This window comes from Podarcis muralis, chromosome 7, assembly GCF_964188315.1.
Source record: "Podarcis muralis chromosome 7, rPodMur119.hap1.1, whole genome shotgun sequence".
Taxonomy (NCBI): domain Eukaryota; kingdom Metazoa; phylum Chordata; class Lepidosauria; order Squamata; family Lacertidae; genus Podarcis; species Podarcis muralis.
This window is the reverse complement of record NC_135661.1, coordinates 28034529-28051551: the sequence shown is the minus strand read 5'-3', so window position 1 is coordinate 28051551 and position 17023 is coordinate 28034529. Positions and strand designations below refer to the sequence as shown.

Sequence of the window (17023 nt, the reverse complement as noted above, 5' to 3'; positions counted from 1 at the left end):
GCTGCGCTGCCACTGCATGATTTCTGTTCTCATCCTGAAGCAAAGTTCTTAACCTGAGGTAATACTTCTGGGTTACCAGAGTCTTTAACCTGAAGTGTTTGTAACCTGAAGCATCTGTAACCCGAGGTACCACTGTAGATGACTGCATCCAGCTGTGCACTGATGCCTGTTCACACAAAGGCCAACTTCTTGATCAAAATCTAGGATTTCAAAACTGCAAGTTCAAGAACCAGAGGACTTTAGATAAGTCGATCAGGCAGCTTGAGCAACATGATCTCAACCACATTTTGTCTGCAGCTAGCTCCTTAAAACCATTAGATTAGAAAAATCAAAGTAGCTTGTGTGAGGCATAGTTCCCTGGCCCAAAGGATGAGCACTGAAATGAGACTGAATTGCTAGATCTTAAGAGAAAAAACAGAGACTACGATGGACTACAAGTCTCAATGGCTCCAGCCAGCATGGCTGTGCTGGCTGGGGCTGATGGGAATTGTAGTCCAAAACAACCAAAGGAGCCCAGGTAGGCAAAGGATGTTACACAGCCTGAGAAAAACCAAGACGACTCAGCAGTATATCCCTTTCCTGCAGTGCAGCTTTGGATCAATAGGGTCTCTGGCCTGGGCCAAGCATTGTTTCAATGAAAATAGCTTGGCTCCCTTGAATCTTCTCCAAATACAATAAGGGACTCAAAAGCAGCAGCAGCAGCTACAGCATCTTCAGGAAGCCAGGTGGCCTGTGCCAAGAGTCCTCTCAGCACGGAGCTGTTTGGTAAAAGGCTGTTAAGGCTGCACCCAGAACATTCAAGCTCACTGCACTGCAAGAGCGATTGGAGCTCCCTCTGCAGGCAACAACTGCAGCCTGGTCATTTCTTGTTTGAAACCAGATATTCACCACCACCACATCTTTGGTAGCCTAAACCAAATTTCACAGAAAAGAGAGGAAAAGTAAATACCAAATTGCTGCAGACTCTTGAAAACTGAAACACATGCCAGCACATGACAACAAGAGTGGTGGAACAGCAAAGAAGCATCATTTCACCCACACTCAGAAGGGCCACTGTTTGGTGAATCCTGCACCAAGGACCTCAAAGAATGTGGCATAAAGGCAGTTTATATCAAAAGTTTAATTTTTCAGGACGCAAAGAAAACACACAAATGAATAAAACATGACAGTGGATCAGCATGACACTCTCAGCCGTGGAAATTGTAACTGGTCTCCTGTGGAAGGTCCCCTGAGAACATGCCATGTCTCCTGAGCTGATCAGTTCCTGCAGAGGAGGATTTAGATTGGAGTTCATGGCTGCATATGTTCTCTCCTCTTAAGATGCTTTTTCAATTTCAATTTCCCAGCACCTGAAATGTCATAGTTATATTCTGACGTGACATAGGGTATCTCCCCTTCAATCCCCACCTGACAAAGAAAAGACAGTGTTATAGGACACCTTGTGTCTGACACACACACACACACACACACACACGGCAAATGCCAGCAAGAGACTCATTGGGTTTAAAAAACCAAACAAAACACCAAACATATCTATCAGACTCTAAGGTTATAAGGCCAATAGGACACTAGGAGCAGAGTGAGCATTACCCAGTAAGAATTTGTGAACCGTGGAAAGAAATGGGGGCAGGGTGAGAAATTGCTTTCTCCCTCTGAATATTAAAATTCAGATTCTCCAATAGCTCTGGCTGGCAGTAGGTTCAGGATAAATAGAAGGAAGACTCCTTACTTGGTTTAGGAAGATGCAATTAGGAATAGGGATACTTCCAATCAGTAAGCAATTCACAAATCGCAAGTTCTGTGGCGCTACTGGTGTCAGAATGTGGTACAGCTTCTTGTCTGTGTCCACCCCTCGGACGATTCCTGTAGAAAGGGGCATATGAAGAACAAGCCTTGAGTATTCCAGAACCACTTAGCAAGCTGGCACAACTAAGGTTACTTCTGGATGTTTTAGCAACATTCTGCAAATATCTAGACACCTACATCTGTGCTAAAGAGAAATCATCACTTGGTTTTTAATCACAATATTTTAGTTCATATTTATCTGCTGCTGCTTTGGTTTTTCTTTTCTTTTTTTTTACCCGTGTTTATTTTAATTACATACTGTAATATATATATATTTAATCCAAATAGCGCAAATTGCCCTCAGAAAGGTCAAGATATAATTTCACTGGAATAAATATTTGGAGCACTTTGGGGGCAGAGCACATGAGCCAGATAGTGGTAGCCAACCCACAGAGCTTAGCAAGAGGGGACGCTGCTTCTTACAAGCAAAAGGGAGGGGGATTTGTCTGTGTAGTCCTGCATCACCTGCCCTGGCTAGACAAGGTCCTCCCTCTCAAGGGGAAGGGTAAGCTGGGTGGGAAGTATACATTTTGGCTATCTACCAAGGTCAGCCAAAGTCCGTGGATTGCTGCCCCTTTTGATTCTGAACAGTTCCCAGTGGAAAGGGTAAGCACTCCCACTATCATGGACTGTTTTCATTTTAGAAAAGATTTAAAAAACAGGAAGAGAGGGGTGCTACAAATGCAAGACACTTACCAAAGCCCAGGCAGTTGCAGATGGGGGTGTGTGTCAACAAGACCGGCCCATCTGCGTTACACGGCACCTGATCTGGCACTTGGCAGAGGCCAACCCAGCTGGCATTGACAGAATACAAGATGTGGGCAGGAGCAACCTCTGTGTGTATGACTCTGAGGGCGACGGCATTGAAAGGCACCTGGGAAACAAAAAGCAAGAGCGTAAACTCAACCAGAAATTTGCTTTGTTTCAGTTATACAAATTCATGTGGGCTGCATCTGCTAATGACCGCTTGGCATCACCAGCCAGAAATGGAATTTCTGTTTATTTTTACAGAAGAATACCTCTGGATGCCAAATCCTGGGGACAATCTACTGGGAATACTTGAGGGAGGAGGGAGCAGAGCTCTGCGACAAAGCATATACTCTGCACATGCAAGATACTTCACATCTTCAAAGTTCAAAAGGGTGTCAGGAAGCCAGGCTGGGGAAAGACTTCTGCTTGAGACCTTGGAGAGCTGCTGCCTGCCAGAGAAAACAATGCCAGGCCGGATGGACTGAAAGCAGCCTGGGCTGAAAGAGCCGGACAGAGAGAATCCTCCGAAGTTCTTTAGGGTAACAATTCCCAAGTGGTAACTGCATCTTGGCTGCTTACACAAAGCCTCTGTAACGACAATACTAACATAAAGCTCTGCTGCGTAGGCACATTTACCTGATAGGGTATCAGGCTGTGTAAAGGAAACACAGATTCCACGTCTGGGGGCTGCAGCTGGCCCAAGTACGCCAAGATTGCCATGTCTCGTAGGACACTGCTGTGGGTGCGCCTAGAGGAGCAAAATGAGAACTAGATCAGAAACTGGTTGGGAAGCACACTCTCTGGCCAGCCTTATGAGGGGGAAGGAGGGGAGGGACATGGGACTGAAGGTGAGAGCAACAGCACAAAGGAGGGATGCAGAATAGAAAAGAGAAGTGGCCACAGAAATGGGGTTGGGAAAAGTGGGTTTAGTAGGTGCATGGGATGGGAAGGGGAAGCTCCAGGAAGTTAATATGGTGGGGGTTGACAAGCAGAGCAAGAAGGGAGGCAGAGCCCCCCTCCTGCTAGTGTCTCTCTCACACACAAACAGTACTTAAAATGCCACAATATTCTTTTGCTGTTATTGCAAGTACACTATTAGGCAACAGTTTGCTAGTGACCTGCTTGTAATATACATTACAAGACAGACAGGAATGGATGCAGAAAGAGTGGGTCAAGGACTCCCAAAGGCAAGCAGAGGCGCCAGCAAAGTGAGGCTAGCTAGTCATGGAAAGGCCTTAAGGTATCACTTTACCCTGTCCTGCTCTCCACCCCACCCACCCCTGTCCCCACATGCCATTGCGTGGCACTTACCCAGTGCCAGCGTTCCCTGCTCCTGGGAACTTTGGCTGGACACACAGCAACTGATGGCCAGGATGTGGAGGGTGGGAGCCTGCTTGGGCCAAGCCCTGCTGCCCTGAGTCCTCCATCCCATTCAGGCTCTTGCGCCGGAAGAGTGCTTTGCCTCTTGTGTGCAGGCCAGCAGTGCAATGGATATACTCTGGGGATAGCTGAGGCATGTCCCTGAAGTCTTCCACACTGATCTGAACGATGTGACTAGGCGCCAGCAGCCGAATTATGTCAATCAAAAGGAGCAATCCGGCACCTTTGAACCAGGGGACAAAACAAGAGCATGTCTGAACAGTGCAGGAATGTGGGGATTCAACGAAAAGGATGGAACACATGTTATAGGGTGCAAAGTGAAGCTGCTGCATCAAGCGAGAGCACATCATCGCAGGCCTCTGTAGCTGCTGAGCCAGAGGGAGAAAGAGAAAAAGGTTTTGCAGGGCACCCAAGCCCACCTGATTCAAACACTTCTGCAATTTCAGCAGGCTTTGCCTCCATGGTCACAATTTTTATGGCCATTAAGAGAGAGAAACTTGGGTCCTTCTTAAAGGAATGCACACACATCCTGAACTCTCATAGCTCAAGGCATGAGTTCCCTGCATAGCTCCTTCTTCCTAACTTTCAGTACCTTGTGTCTTCCACCTGCCATTCCTCACCTTTGAAACATATCTGATGTTCTAATGAAATCTGAAGCTTAGAACCAGAATCACATGAATATACTTGGCCAGGGCCAACCTCATATTCCCTCTCTGCCAGTCAGTTTCAGTAATGCAATTCCAAACAAGCACAGAAAATGCTGACTTTGCAAACAAAAACAGAAATACCGAACTGAGCATAGATTCCAGAAGAGAAGCGATATTGTATTAAAGCAACTGAAGACTTTGCTTCCCCACCCCCCGCTGTGCACTTTGCTGAGATCTTTACGGAAGGGCAGGTGCCAGCTTCCCTTCAAGCACAGTTCTAGCCTTACTGGGTTGCCAGTGCTGCCTCTGCAGCCATGTTCCAAATCTGGTGAAGTCCCCAGAGCCAGAAGCTGGGGGTTTGGGAGGCACACAGAGTCAAGGGTTCTATGCAGAGTAGACGCATTGAAATTAATGGGTCAAAGTTAGCCGTGTCCGCTAATTTCAATGGGTCTACTATAAATAGCAATAACATTGGCCACCAGTACCCTGCACAGCTTAGGGTTCTAGAAGCAGAATAAGCAAGAGATATGTCAACTGAGAAGGCCAGGTAAGAAAGAGTTTGAGAGATGGGCCTCAGTGACAGTCCCCACATCCCCACCTTCCTCACCTTGGGCCAACATAGGATCTCAAACTTGCGCCCAGTTGACCCCATGGCAGAAAAAGTCACAAGCTCCCCAATGCCTTACCTTTCACCCATCCCATGGTGTTGATGACCAGAGGAACGTCTCTCTCATAGGCACTGAACACATATTTCAGCGTGTCAATGTATCTTTCAGTGTCCTGCTCACAACTGGTTGCCCCGAAGTAAACCATTTTGCGCGGTGTACGCTGGTGAGTGAATGGTGGACCTAAAAGGGGAGAAGAAATTGACAGAACTGCACATATTCAAAAGAGCTGCAACAGCACTTTATCCACCCAACAGAGTGGTGGGGGTGCAGAAAGTAATTGACCTTTCTCCCTAGACTCAACCTCTAACGGGAAAGCAGGTCATTGCTCCAGTTTGGTTTTGATCCCTTTGGAAAGGCTGGTGCTCCAAGAAGAGCTCCACTCACACCAGGAAATAAATTCTGTGTGGGGCTTGCCTTTGTGCTTGATCCAAAAACTGCTGTTAGCACAGAATGCTGCAGCATGGTTTCTGATGGGAGTGAGATCCTGTCAGCATAAAACAGCACGTAACAAATCAGAGATCTGTGTTGGCTGTCAATCTGCTCCAGGGCCAAATTCAAGGAATTATTATTACTATTACAAAGTCCTGAAGATTGGAACCAGTTTACTTGCAGGATCAATTTACCCCACATTTATGCCCAGTCGGCCACTTCAATCTGCAGATCTGACACTGTTACAAGTGCCAAATAATGCTCATTCTGCACTGATCTTCTGGCAGCACCTACACTCTGGAACCCCCTGCCTATTGACATCAGGCAGGCACCTTCACTGCACTCTTTTTGGCGCCTGCTAAAAAATTTTTTGTTAAGGCCAGCCTACTCAGGTACATAGTAGGTTGACATGCATTTTATTTACTTTTAGCTACTGTTGATTTTAATCAGCACTGGTATGATTTACAATACCTGTCTTCAATGATAACTTTAATATTTTGTTTTATATTTCTGTAAGCTGCTTAGAGATTTTCTTACAGTCAGTTATTGTTAAATAAATAAAACAAATAAAGCCACTCAGAACAGGCGTCCAGACATTTCACATCACTCTGAAAATGCCTCCAAAGCACATACCCAGAAGCGGCTCTGTTACGTTAATTAGGGAAACGCACCCAGGAGGCGTGAACTCTGGTTGCCCCAGATCACAGTCCAAGAATTCAATGCAGGGAAGGCTACAATTAAGAAGAGGAAAATGATATAAATGTTAACAGAATGCCTTTGACTGCCATCACTGGAAAACCCAGCCTGAAGCTAAAGCATAAATTTGAATATTCTGATCAGCAGCCCCCCCCCCCCCTGCTCTTGTCAGCAACCAGGATGGTTATAAGAACATCAGAAGAGCTGAGCTGGATCAGAATGGCCCATCTAATCCTGCATCCTTCTCTCACTGTGGCCAGCCAGATGCCTGTGGCAAACCAGAATGCAGGACCAAGGGAGGGTACTCTACCCTCCTGTGGTTTCCAGAAGCTGGTATTAAGAAGCATTGCAAAATCTAAGAGATCCATGCATATAAGTGCTAGGCCTTCAAAACTGGAAGCCTAGAGACAGCTTTGGCAAAAGGAACAAAGGCAGGATAGCCAGATAAGGGGATGAGAGAGCTGACAGCCCACGGTGGGGAGGAGATAAAACAGCACCCGCCACCCATGACCCAAGGAAAATAGGAAACGAGTTGGGAGAAAGAAGCTCTCTTATTGCAAACAGCCATAGCAGCCTTCACCAGAGAACTCACCTGTTGAGCAAAATATTAATCAAGTATCTGTTAAAAGTTGACTTGCCAACACTTTTGGGGCCACAAACCAAGACTATAGGGCAACCTTCATCCTCATCTGAAACACAAACACAGTATCTGAACATAATTGTCCCAGTGAAATTACAATCTCAAATGATTATTCGAGAATAAGAACTTACACACGCAACTGGCACAGCTACATGAAATCTCACAGGAGGTTAACATGACCAACAGCAGAAACAGATTCTCCCTCCAAGCTTAGAATCAGAGAATACAGCTTGGCCCAGTTCTTTCTCTGTGGGCAAAGGAGGGCCCCATTGGCTTCATTTGTATTTAACAAGTCTTCAGATACAAGCACTGCTCCATTTAGGTTACAGCTGCACTTCACCCTTGCTCACGTTAGCTGTAAGCTGCTCACCTTGGCATGCTTGGACTAACTCTTCAACTGCTGACAATGTGCTTTCCGACATCAGCAGGCCATTCCTGGGGTCTTGCTTCCCAGCACCAACAGAAGCGAGCACTGTATCCTCTGGAGTGAAACTGGGAGCCTTCTGTCTCTAGGAATGAGAAGGCATTTGTCTGAAGGTGGTTTTATCCATTAAAAAAAAGGGGGCAGGCTAGACTGTATGTCTATTAGCAGGTATTAAGCACCCCCAACTTCAGAGACAGCATCCCTCTGAATACTAACAGCTAGGGAATAGCAGGTTCAAGGGGTATTTGGCTTCGTAACTAGTTTGTGGGCTTCACAGAGGCATCTGAGAGGCTCCCGTGGAGAGCAGGATGCTGGATCAGATGGACTTTTGGATGAATCCAGCAGGACTCTTAATGTTCATTGCAAATTGGCCTTAGCTAGCAAGTATTTGGCTAACTGACAAACACCCAAAAAGCAGATATATCCATTGGAGTTCAGGCCTAAGTGTAGGATAAATTTAAAGGCCCCAAATCCAGGAAACGTTAACACAAAGGAAGCCTTGATTGCCCAGCAGAGCAGCTTCATCCCCACAAGAGGCCTAAAAGGATACCCAAGTCCCAGGACCAACGCAGCTCAATTGAAATCCATGTAATTAGCCCAAACAGAAATTTGATATAGGCCACATAGTCGGCATTTTTCATTAGTGGGTGTCTTCAGACTTCAGGTGTGAATGCTCAAACTGTAAAGAAGGGCATGTTCTCACATGCATCACACCCCCACCAAGTCCTTGACCTTTCCTTGTATAATCTTGCTTTATCAGGGTCTCCCATCACACAGAGGGTACTACTCAAATTCAAGAGGATTAAGTAGAGGCCCTGTTTATGGGGACTGAACACATGACACCAGGTCTTGCAGTGTATCCTGGCCATCCTGAATCAGTTCTGTAAAAACTCAAAGGACAGAAGGAACTCACCTTTGCTTTGAATATGTGGGAGAAATTTGAGTAGCTGTGAATGAACCTAGTCGCTGGAGTATCCAGACGCTCCAACAAAATCATGGAACACTGAGGAATGAAGTCTTTCATCAGTTTGCATCTTGCATCTGGAAAGACAAAGGATGAAACCACAAATGAGACAGTAAGCCTCCTGCTTGGCCCTCATAATGCTTCAAGGCCATTGTGATAAGCACAGAAAACCATAATAACTGCAGCGGTTCTGCAGGGCTTCCAGTGGAGCCTGCCTCAGTCTTGGAAGTCTTCACATTTGCACATGAGCTTTTTCTACAGAGCACAGGGAAGCAAAGCATACACACACAGAGCTATTCTCACAATAAGGCAGCTACACAACTGTGGCTTACTCAATCTTGTTCTCTATTCCTACTATTCAACAGGTTCGGACATTAGCAGCCTGGGTTTGGCTTTTATTGGCAACAGGCCCCAAGCTCTGGAATCTTCTTCCAGAAGAAGTTAGGGAAGCACAAACACAGCTGTTTTTGTTTTGTTTTGTTTTTTTGAGAAGTCTGCAAATTCTGCATGTTTTCAATGAGGACTTAAATTTTCTGTGGCTGCTTTGTCTTAAATGTGTATTTATCGTGATTTATAAATGGCTGGTTTTTGTGTACATGTTGCATTTCTTTTAGTATAAATACTAAACACAGCTTGTGAAAAAGCAATATAAAATATTTCAGGAAACAAACAAAACTACCCTGTGAATAGTGTTAGGCTGAAAGGGAGAGCTGCTGGATGTGAATTTTTATTATTTTATTTATTTGTATCCAGGCTTTTCCCCTAACCACACTGCAACAAAGAACAGCAAAATGACCTGTCTGTGGCAAAGGACCACAGGTCAAAATCATGCCCATCAAAGATATCCATTCTGCACACAGAAACTCCAAAAGAATTTCAAGGGATGCGCATGGGTATATATAAACACACACTAGACAGCCTGTCCACAAAAGCCTTTTTTAGCAATCTGATCCCCGAGAGGCAGAGCTCTGTGTGAGCACAAAGCACATCATATTCTTCTTCAAACATCCAAGATACCCTCTCACAGGAACAAGAAGTTCAGGGCCCACCCTCCATTCCAACTTACCTCGGGGCACAAGGTGTGCTCGGAGGATGGACTTTGCCTCTGCTTTCATTTCCTTCCCAGATTTTTCTGGCTCCTTATAAGCCACTGCTTCAATGGTGAGAGCACAGTGGGAGTAGGGGGAGAAGAGGTGATACGGGGGCTGATCTGGAACGATGTTGAACCCAAACACCCGTACAGAGCCATACAGGCACGTCAGGGAACACTTGCCAGTGAATGTCAGCGCCTGACAGGTAGAAAATAACTACTGTAAATAATGTAAATGCGGCTGCCCCTTTTAACATTACCCAGAGAAGTTGTCCTAGACTGTTTTTAATATTACATTTTAATGGTGTAACCCACTCTGGGGTCTCAGGGTGAATTATATCATAATCATTTGCTAGATACTGGTCCTCCAAGTACTGCTGGACTTCCATCATTGGCCAGCTGATGGGAACAGCTAAAGGGCCACAGAGGATGTTTTAGGAACATTAGAAACTGCCTTATACCAAGTCAGACCATTGGTCCAGCTAGATTATTACTGTCTGCAATGACAAAGCTCTGCAAGGTTTCTGACAAGGAGTCTCGCTCAGCCCTATCTGGAGATGCCACCTGGGACTGAAGCCAGGATCTTCTCCACGAAAAGCAGATAATCTACCATTGAGCTACAATCCTTCTGCTAAAATCAGAGTTAGATTCTACAGTATTCCACATGGTTCTGAATACAGGCCTGACTGAAATATGAAGCTGACTTATAATGTCTCAGTCCATTGGTCCATCTAGCTCTAAATTATCTATTCTACACAATGACTTTTCAAGGCTTGAGATAGGAGCCCTTCTGCAGGCAAGACAGATACTCTACCACTACAGCCCTTACTACAGCCCTTCCATATCCACCTACCCACTTCCCCCTGCCCCTTCTGCTACCCAGTCATACCCCCACAAAGGCACATCCTTCCTGTACAGTAAGCCCGCAACTTATGCACATTTAACGTGTGCACATGCAGAACTTTTTTATTAAAAAGATTAAAAGGGGGAAGAAGGGGGAAGGGTTCCAGGACAAATGACTCTGGCAATCCCACCCACCATGGCACCAAATGGGTTTTGATCAGAGGTGATTTGGGCTTTAGACGCAAACTCTGTGTATGTTGCAGGCCTATAAAGGTAAAGGTAAAGGTACCCCTGCCCGTACGGGCCAGTCGTGTCCGACTCTAGGGTTGTGCGCCCATCTCACTTAAGAGGCCGGGGGCCAGCGCTGTCCGGAGACACTTCCGGGTCACGTGGCCAGCGTGACGAAGCTGCTCTGGTGAACCGGCACCAGCGCAGCACACGGAAACGCCGTTTACCTTCCCGCTATAAAGCAGTACCTATTTATCTACTTGCACTTAGGGGTGCTTTCAAACTGCTAGGTGGGCAGGAGCTGGGACCGAAAGACGGGAGCTCACCCCGCCGCGGGGATTCGAACCGCAGACCATGCGATCGGCAAGCCCTAGGCACTGAGGTTTTACCCACAGCGCCACCCGCGTCCCCTGTTGCAGGCCTATACCGTACAGCTATTCCACCCAATGGAGAATCCATTGAGTTGGAGTCCATTCTTGGTATTTGCATAACCACGCCTCTTGTGCTTCCTGGCCACGCCCTTTCCCTGAGCGGCAGCACCTCAAACAGCTAGCCCAACCCTACTGGAGTCGATGGGCAGTATTTGCATAAGCACGCCCCTTCTACTCTCAAGCCATGCCCTTCCCTTATTTGGTAACGCCTCCAACGGCTGGGGGGGGGACCCACGCGCGTCCTGTATTTGCATAGCCACGCCCCCTCCGCGCTCACCTGTCCCTGAGGCAGGAGCAGGAAGGCTCTGCCTTCCTTGGCCTCGACGGCCGTCAGCATCTCTCCCTCAGCCGAGGCTCCTTCGTCCGTTGGCGGCGGCTGCGATGGCCGCGCGGAGAGGAGGCCGCGGGCGAACTCGCGGGCGTAGCGATGCAGGGCGTCGGGCCCCCCGCGGGCCTTCTTCTCCGGCGGAGCAGGCGGAGACTGCAGAGCCGCTTTTCGGCGCCGGCGCCGGCTCCTCTGCCGCCGGAGGAGGCTGGCCGGGTTCAAGCGGCGGTTCGCCATCCCCACACCGCGCCTCGGCGGCGGCCCGCGTCTCCAAAGCGACCGCTAGCGCGCATGCGCGTCCTTTCGCAAGCCGGGAAACGACGATAGAGACAGGAACGGGTAGAGCGGCTTCGTGTTTCGGAACGTCGTGACGTCATATGGTTGCCTCGCAGATATAAGGAGGAGCACCGGAAATTACAGGAGCCCATCATTTGGATTTCCAGCAATAGCCTTTTTTGTTTGAGGTTGGAATTGAAAGCTAGCTAGGCAAACCGTGGGAGACGTTGTAAGGTTTTCCCCCAGCTGTGTTTCGTTTTGTTTAAGTGTATTTCTCGCCTTTCCACAAACGGGCTCGAGGCGGCTAACAGTTAAAACGCGATAGCGTAATAAAATACGTAATAAAAGCAGAACACAATAAAATAAACGAAGGCAAGCTAAACAAATGGCCACATAGAATTGGAGAGTTGGGAGGGACACCCAAGGGTCATCTAGTCCAACCTCATTGCAATGTAATGATAATAATTTTTATTTATACCCCGCCCTCGCCAGCCAAGGCCGGGCTCAGGGCGGCTAACAAGCAATAATAAAAACAAGTTGAATAAATACAACTTAAAAACAAGATTAAAATACAACATTAAAATATTGAAACGTTAAAATATTAAAATGCAGCCTCATCACAGGAGGAGAAAGGAAAAAGGAAAAAGAAAGTTGGATCCAAGAAATAATAATGGGATTACCCTTTGAATTCGCCACAAATTTTACAGAGAACAACCAGCTACCATCAAAGCACAGATCAGATCTGTATCCAATGACTGAACTCTAAATAGTCCCAGACTGGTACTTTTTGGCACTGCCAATTGCCACTTTTTGGCACTGCCAATTGCCACTTTTTAGCACTGCCTCGATGTGGACCACGATTTATGTGGTGTCATGAGACTCAAGAGTCTCTGTGATTGTTACACTTCAGTTTGAAGGGATTCCCTGCAAAAAAACAGAGGATCCATAATTGGTGGTGCCCAGATTCATGCATGTTTTTGCACCACGATGACATCAAATAACAACATAAGGAGAGTCCTCCTGAATCAGGCCAATCAGTGGCCACTCCAAGGGCTTCAGCAAACAGAAAGCAAGTCCACTCAAGTGGAAGAGAATAATCTGTTGTATCCAATGAGAGTCCCACTCAAAGAAGAGCCCTTGAAAGTCATGGTCATGACAAACTGAGGTCCATTAATTTCAGTGGGTCTATCTACTTTGTGTAGAGCATAGCTGGATAGGGCCCAGTGTCAGGTGGGACAAGGGTTAAGCACACCTCTTCATTCATTCCCTGCTGAAACTTCCCTCCTTCCCAAATCTGTTTTTCCAGGGAAAGAAGGAAAGTGTGATGGGGTTTACACATGATGGAAATGGGCAGAGCAATGGAAATCATTGCACTCTCCCCAATACTGGGATTTCATTCAGCTGAGTTTTACTCAGAGCAGACCCACTGAAATCAATGCCACATCAATTTGTTCCAATGGCTCTATTTGGAGTATCACCAGCATTGGTAACAACCCACTGGTTTGGTTCATTTCTGCAAATATTTGTCCTGATTACAGTATAGAGTTTAAGAATGAAAGGAAAGGGCCATAACTCAGTGGCAGAGCATTTTCCTTGCATCCAGGAGATCCCAGGTTCACCATTAGCATCTTCAGGTGGTGCTGAAAATGAACCCTGCCTGAAACCCCAAAATGTTGCTGGAAGTCAATGTGGACAGTACTGAGGAAGATTAACCATTCACCTGTACTGTGTGTTTAACAAAACATACCATTAGAAATTCTGCAAAGCAAAGTGTCATAATCAAAAATACCATCCCATGTTCTCCCCCACCATGGGGATCCCCATTTTCTCCTCTTTTAATAAAGATTCACTGTTTCTGCATATATTTTCTTTCCTTATTGGATTTTCCATGGAAGCCATAATCTGAATTAAGTGGGGAAATAATACATGCCAGCATTTGGATGAGGATGTCATCATACAGACTTGGAGCAGCATAGAGTCCAGCAATAGACCCGTGCATGGTGGAAGTGCCAATTATTTCCAAAAAGCCAGACATTGTAACAACGTGGCAGTGAACATGTCAAAACATAGCTGCTTCCTCTTCTTTCATTCCAGTCTTTCAAAAGATTTCAATCTTTCATGATATATTCCCTTTGGGTGCTTCGGGGGGTTTTTAGCAGCTGAGGACTAGAGACTTGCACAGGCCGCTAGTGCATCCATTCCTACATGATGTAGTCAACGTGATCATAATAGAGGGGCATGAGGAGTGTTGCAAGTGTTTATAGGGTCTAATTATTCCACAAGGAGCCCAGGAGGAGAGAGCACATTTTACTTCAACTCTCCTGCGGAATCTGTTAGGAAAATTAAACCCCACAATTTGGTTTTCGGCTTGCATCCTGCTGCGTCCCCGCTCCAGGAAAGTTTCCTGTGTATGTATATCTTACCCTCTGCTCTGAGGCATTTTACAGGTGTGCAGGGTTATGCAAATGATCCCAGGTGATTCAGGGACACTGGCCTCAGTATTCCTCCTCCCCAAAAAGCAGAGTGCCCTTATGGCTGCGACAGTGACTTCCCCTGGTCCGTTCAGGATGAGTCTCTCCCCCCCATCCTTTTTGTATTTGCTGCTTTGGGGCTTCTGTTGCTGTGCCAGTGGGAGCTTAAACCAGGGGATTTCTTCCCCGCTGAGGCTGGATGGAGACTATACCCTTGCAGGGCTGTTTCAAATTCACCGGAGTAACATCACCAAACCCCAGAAAACTAAGCTAGAAGTTGCCATCTGTGACAGGTAAGTGAGAGGAGCCAGAAATATTGCAGGTGCCATAGCTCAGTTCTTTGCGTTCTCAGGTTCAATTCCCAAAGGCATCTCCAAGTAGGGCGGGGAGAGACCCCTGCCTGAAACCCTGGAGAGCTTCTGCCAGTCAGTGTAAACCACACTGAGCTAGATGGTCTGATGGGCCAGTGATCTGATAAGTCATCTTCCTATGTAGGATGCAGGTATCTGTGTCTGGGAAGCATGTGGTCCCAAGCTATGTTTAATCCTGGCAAAAGAGCAAATGAAAAAGGCAAATACCGAAGTAACTTCTCCACAGTCAAGTGCTTGAAGGAACATCTCCTATTGTTGTTGTTTAGTCGTTTAGTCGTGTCCGACTCTTCGTGACCCCATGGACCAGAGCACGCCAGGCACTCGTGTCTTCCACTGCCTCCCACAGTTTGGTCAGACTCATGTTTGTAGCTTCGAGAACGCTGTCCAACCATCTCATCCTCTGTTGTCCCCTTCTCCTTGTGCCCTCCATCTTTCCCAGCATCAGGGTCTTTTCCAGGGAGTATTCTCTTCTCATGAGGTGGCCAAAGTATTGGAGCCTCAGCTTCAGGATCTGTCCTTCCAGTGAGCACTCAGGGCTGATTTCCTTAAGAATAGATAGGTTTGATCTTCTTGCAGTCCATGGGACTCTCAAGAGTCTCCTCCAGCACCGTAATTCAAAAGCATCAATTCTTCGGCGATCAGCCTTCTTTATAGTCCAGCTTTCACTTCCATACATCACTACTGGGAAAACCATGGCTTTAACTATACGGACCTTTGTTGGTAGGGTGATGTCTCTGCTTTTTAAGATGCTGTCTAGGTTTGCCATCACCTTTCTCCCAAGGAGCAGGCGTCTTTTAATTTCGTGACTGCTGTCACCATCTGCAGTGATCATGGAGCCCAAGAAAGTAAAATCTCTCACTGCTTCCATTTCTTCCCCTTCTATTTGCCAGGAGGTGATGGGCCCAGTGGCCATGATCTTCGTTTTTTTGATGTTGAGCTTCAGACCATATTTTGCGCTCTCCTCTTTCACCCTCATTAAAAGGTTCTTTAATTCCTCCTCACTTTCTGCCATCAAGGTTGTGTCATCTGCATATCTGAGGTTGTTGATATTTCTTCCGGCAATCTTAATTCCATCTTGGGATTCATCCAGCCCATCCTTTTGCATGATGAATTCTGCATATAAGTTAAATAAGCAGGGAGACAATATACAGCCTTGTCGTACTCCTTTCCCAATTTTGAACCAATCAGTTGTTCCATATCCAGTTCTAACTGTAGCTTCTTGTCCCACATAGAGATTTCTCAGGAGACAGATGAGGTGATCAGGCACTCCCATTTCTTTAAGAACTTGCCATAGTTTGCTGTGGTCGACAAAAAGACATGCTTATACCCATAGACACGCTTATCTTATACCTTCAAGTGAGGCTCCTCTACTTGCTATCCCACCATCCTGCACATGCCAAAGTAGCATTACAGGCAGCAGAGCCTTGTGTGTGGTGGCACCTGTCCTCTAGACTTTTTTTTAAGGAGCTGCGGACAGGCCCCTTCCAATGTGGACTCACAGTCAGCTTAAGACCATTTCTCCCCACCCCCCAACACACCAGGCTTGTATTGGCAACAGAGAGGCATCCTACTTATTTGCAATCAGCTATTGTGTTTCGCTGGATGGTTAATCAGTTTTGATATTTTCTAGGCAGTCATTTTTTATTTTGTCCCTCTGAGAAGCAGTTCAGCTGAAAACCCATTAAGAAGTGCCATGCTGTGTCTGCTCCAATGTAGCCAGGACTATTCCCCTTTGGAATATGGAGGATTCCGTAGAGCCATCATGACTCACGGGCACTGATTGACCTCACCTCTTCCATGGATTTTATCCAATCTCCTTTGAAACAGTGTCTTGTGTCAACAAGTAGCATACATGGGACAAAGTTATGTGCAGTGAATCCCTGACCCTCCAGCTTCCTCCAGTTTTATAAAAAATGAAGGGGGCTGGAAATTCCTATTTAATTTTCCCCAAAGAAGCTGCATAAACAAATCAATAGCTCCAAAGTTATAGCTCATGCAATCAAAACAGTGCCACCAGGGCACAAGAAGGGCTGTGGCTCAGGGGCAGAGTAGAAGGTCCTTGAGGTTCAATCCTCACCATCTCAAGGGCTGGAAGAGACCCCCATCTGCAGCCCCAGAGAGCTGCTGCCACGCCTTGCAGGGAATCTTGAACCAGGTGTACCAATGACTCGACTAAAGCAGTTTCCAGAGATCATAATAAGACAAGTATCAGCAGGCAAGGAGGAGGAGGGAACTAAGGGGGACAACTCTCCAAGCAGCCCAGTGAGAACAGAACACTTGTCCATTTGTTTGCAACCAATCTATGTTTCGTTTTATTTGTTCGACCATTTTATTTTACAGTTCAGTATTGTTTTTAGTTTGTGTTTTATAATCATTATTAAAAGTTTTAGAATGCAGTAAAAGCAAAACCGAGAGTAAAAATAAGAAAGAGCGAGCATAAGAAAAGAAAATGGAGGAGGAGGAGGATGAGAAGAAGAAGAAAACCTCTATAAAGGTTATATATTTACTCTTCATGCACACCATGGGATATAAATCATCCCAGCTC

At 46.4% G+C, this 17023-nt stretch overlaps 1 protein-coding gene across 3 annotated transcripts; it reads right to left on the bottom strand.

The window, feature by feature from the left end:
* Positions 1-1105: 1105 nt before the first annotated feature.
* Positions 1106-11651, bottom strand: NOL9 (nucleolar protein 9). 3 transcript variants are annotated; one of them, XM_028740487.2, is made up of 12 exons: positions 11313-11650; positions 9510-9732; positions 8393-8520; positions 7426-7564; positions 7008-7104; positions 6353-6450; positions 5309-5470; positions 3907-4198; positions 3232-3343; positions 2542-2719; positions 1730-1863; positions 1106-1407 (listed from the first exon to the last, which is right to left on the bottom strand). In XM_028740487.2, the coding sequence occupies exons 1-12, from the start codon at positions 11595-11597 to the stop codon at positions 1291-1293; spliced, it is 1965 nt and encodes a 654-aa protein (XP_028596320.2). In that variant the 5' UTR covers positions 11598-11650; the 3' UTR covers positions 1106-1290. The 3 variants fall into 3 exon arrangements, with proteins under 3 accessions (XP_028596320.2, XP_028596321.2, XP_028596322.2); XM_028740488.2 differs by having other exon boundaries at positions 7426-7558; XM_028740489.2 differs by lacking the exons at positions 6353-6450; positions 7008-7104 and having other exon boundaries at positions 11313-11651.
* Positions 11652-17023: the final 5372 nt, after the last annotated feature.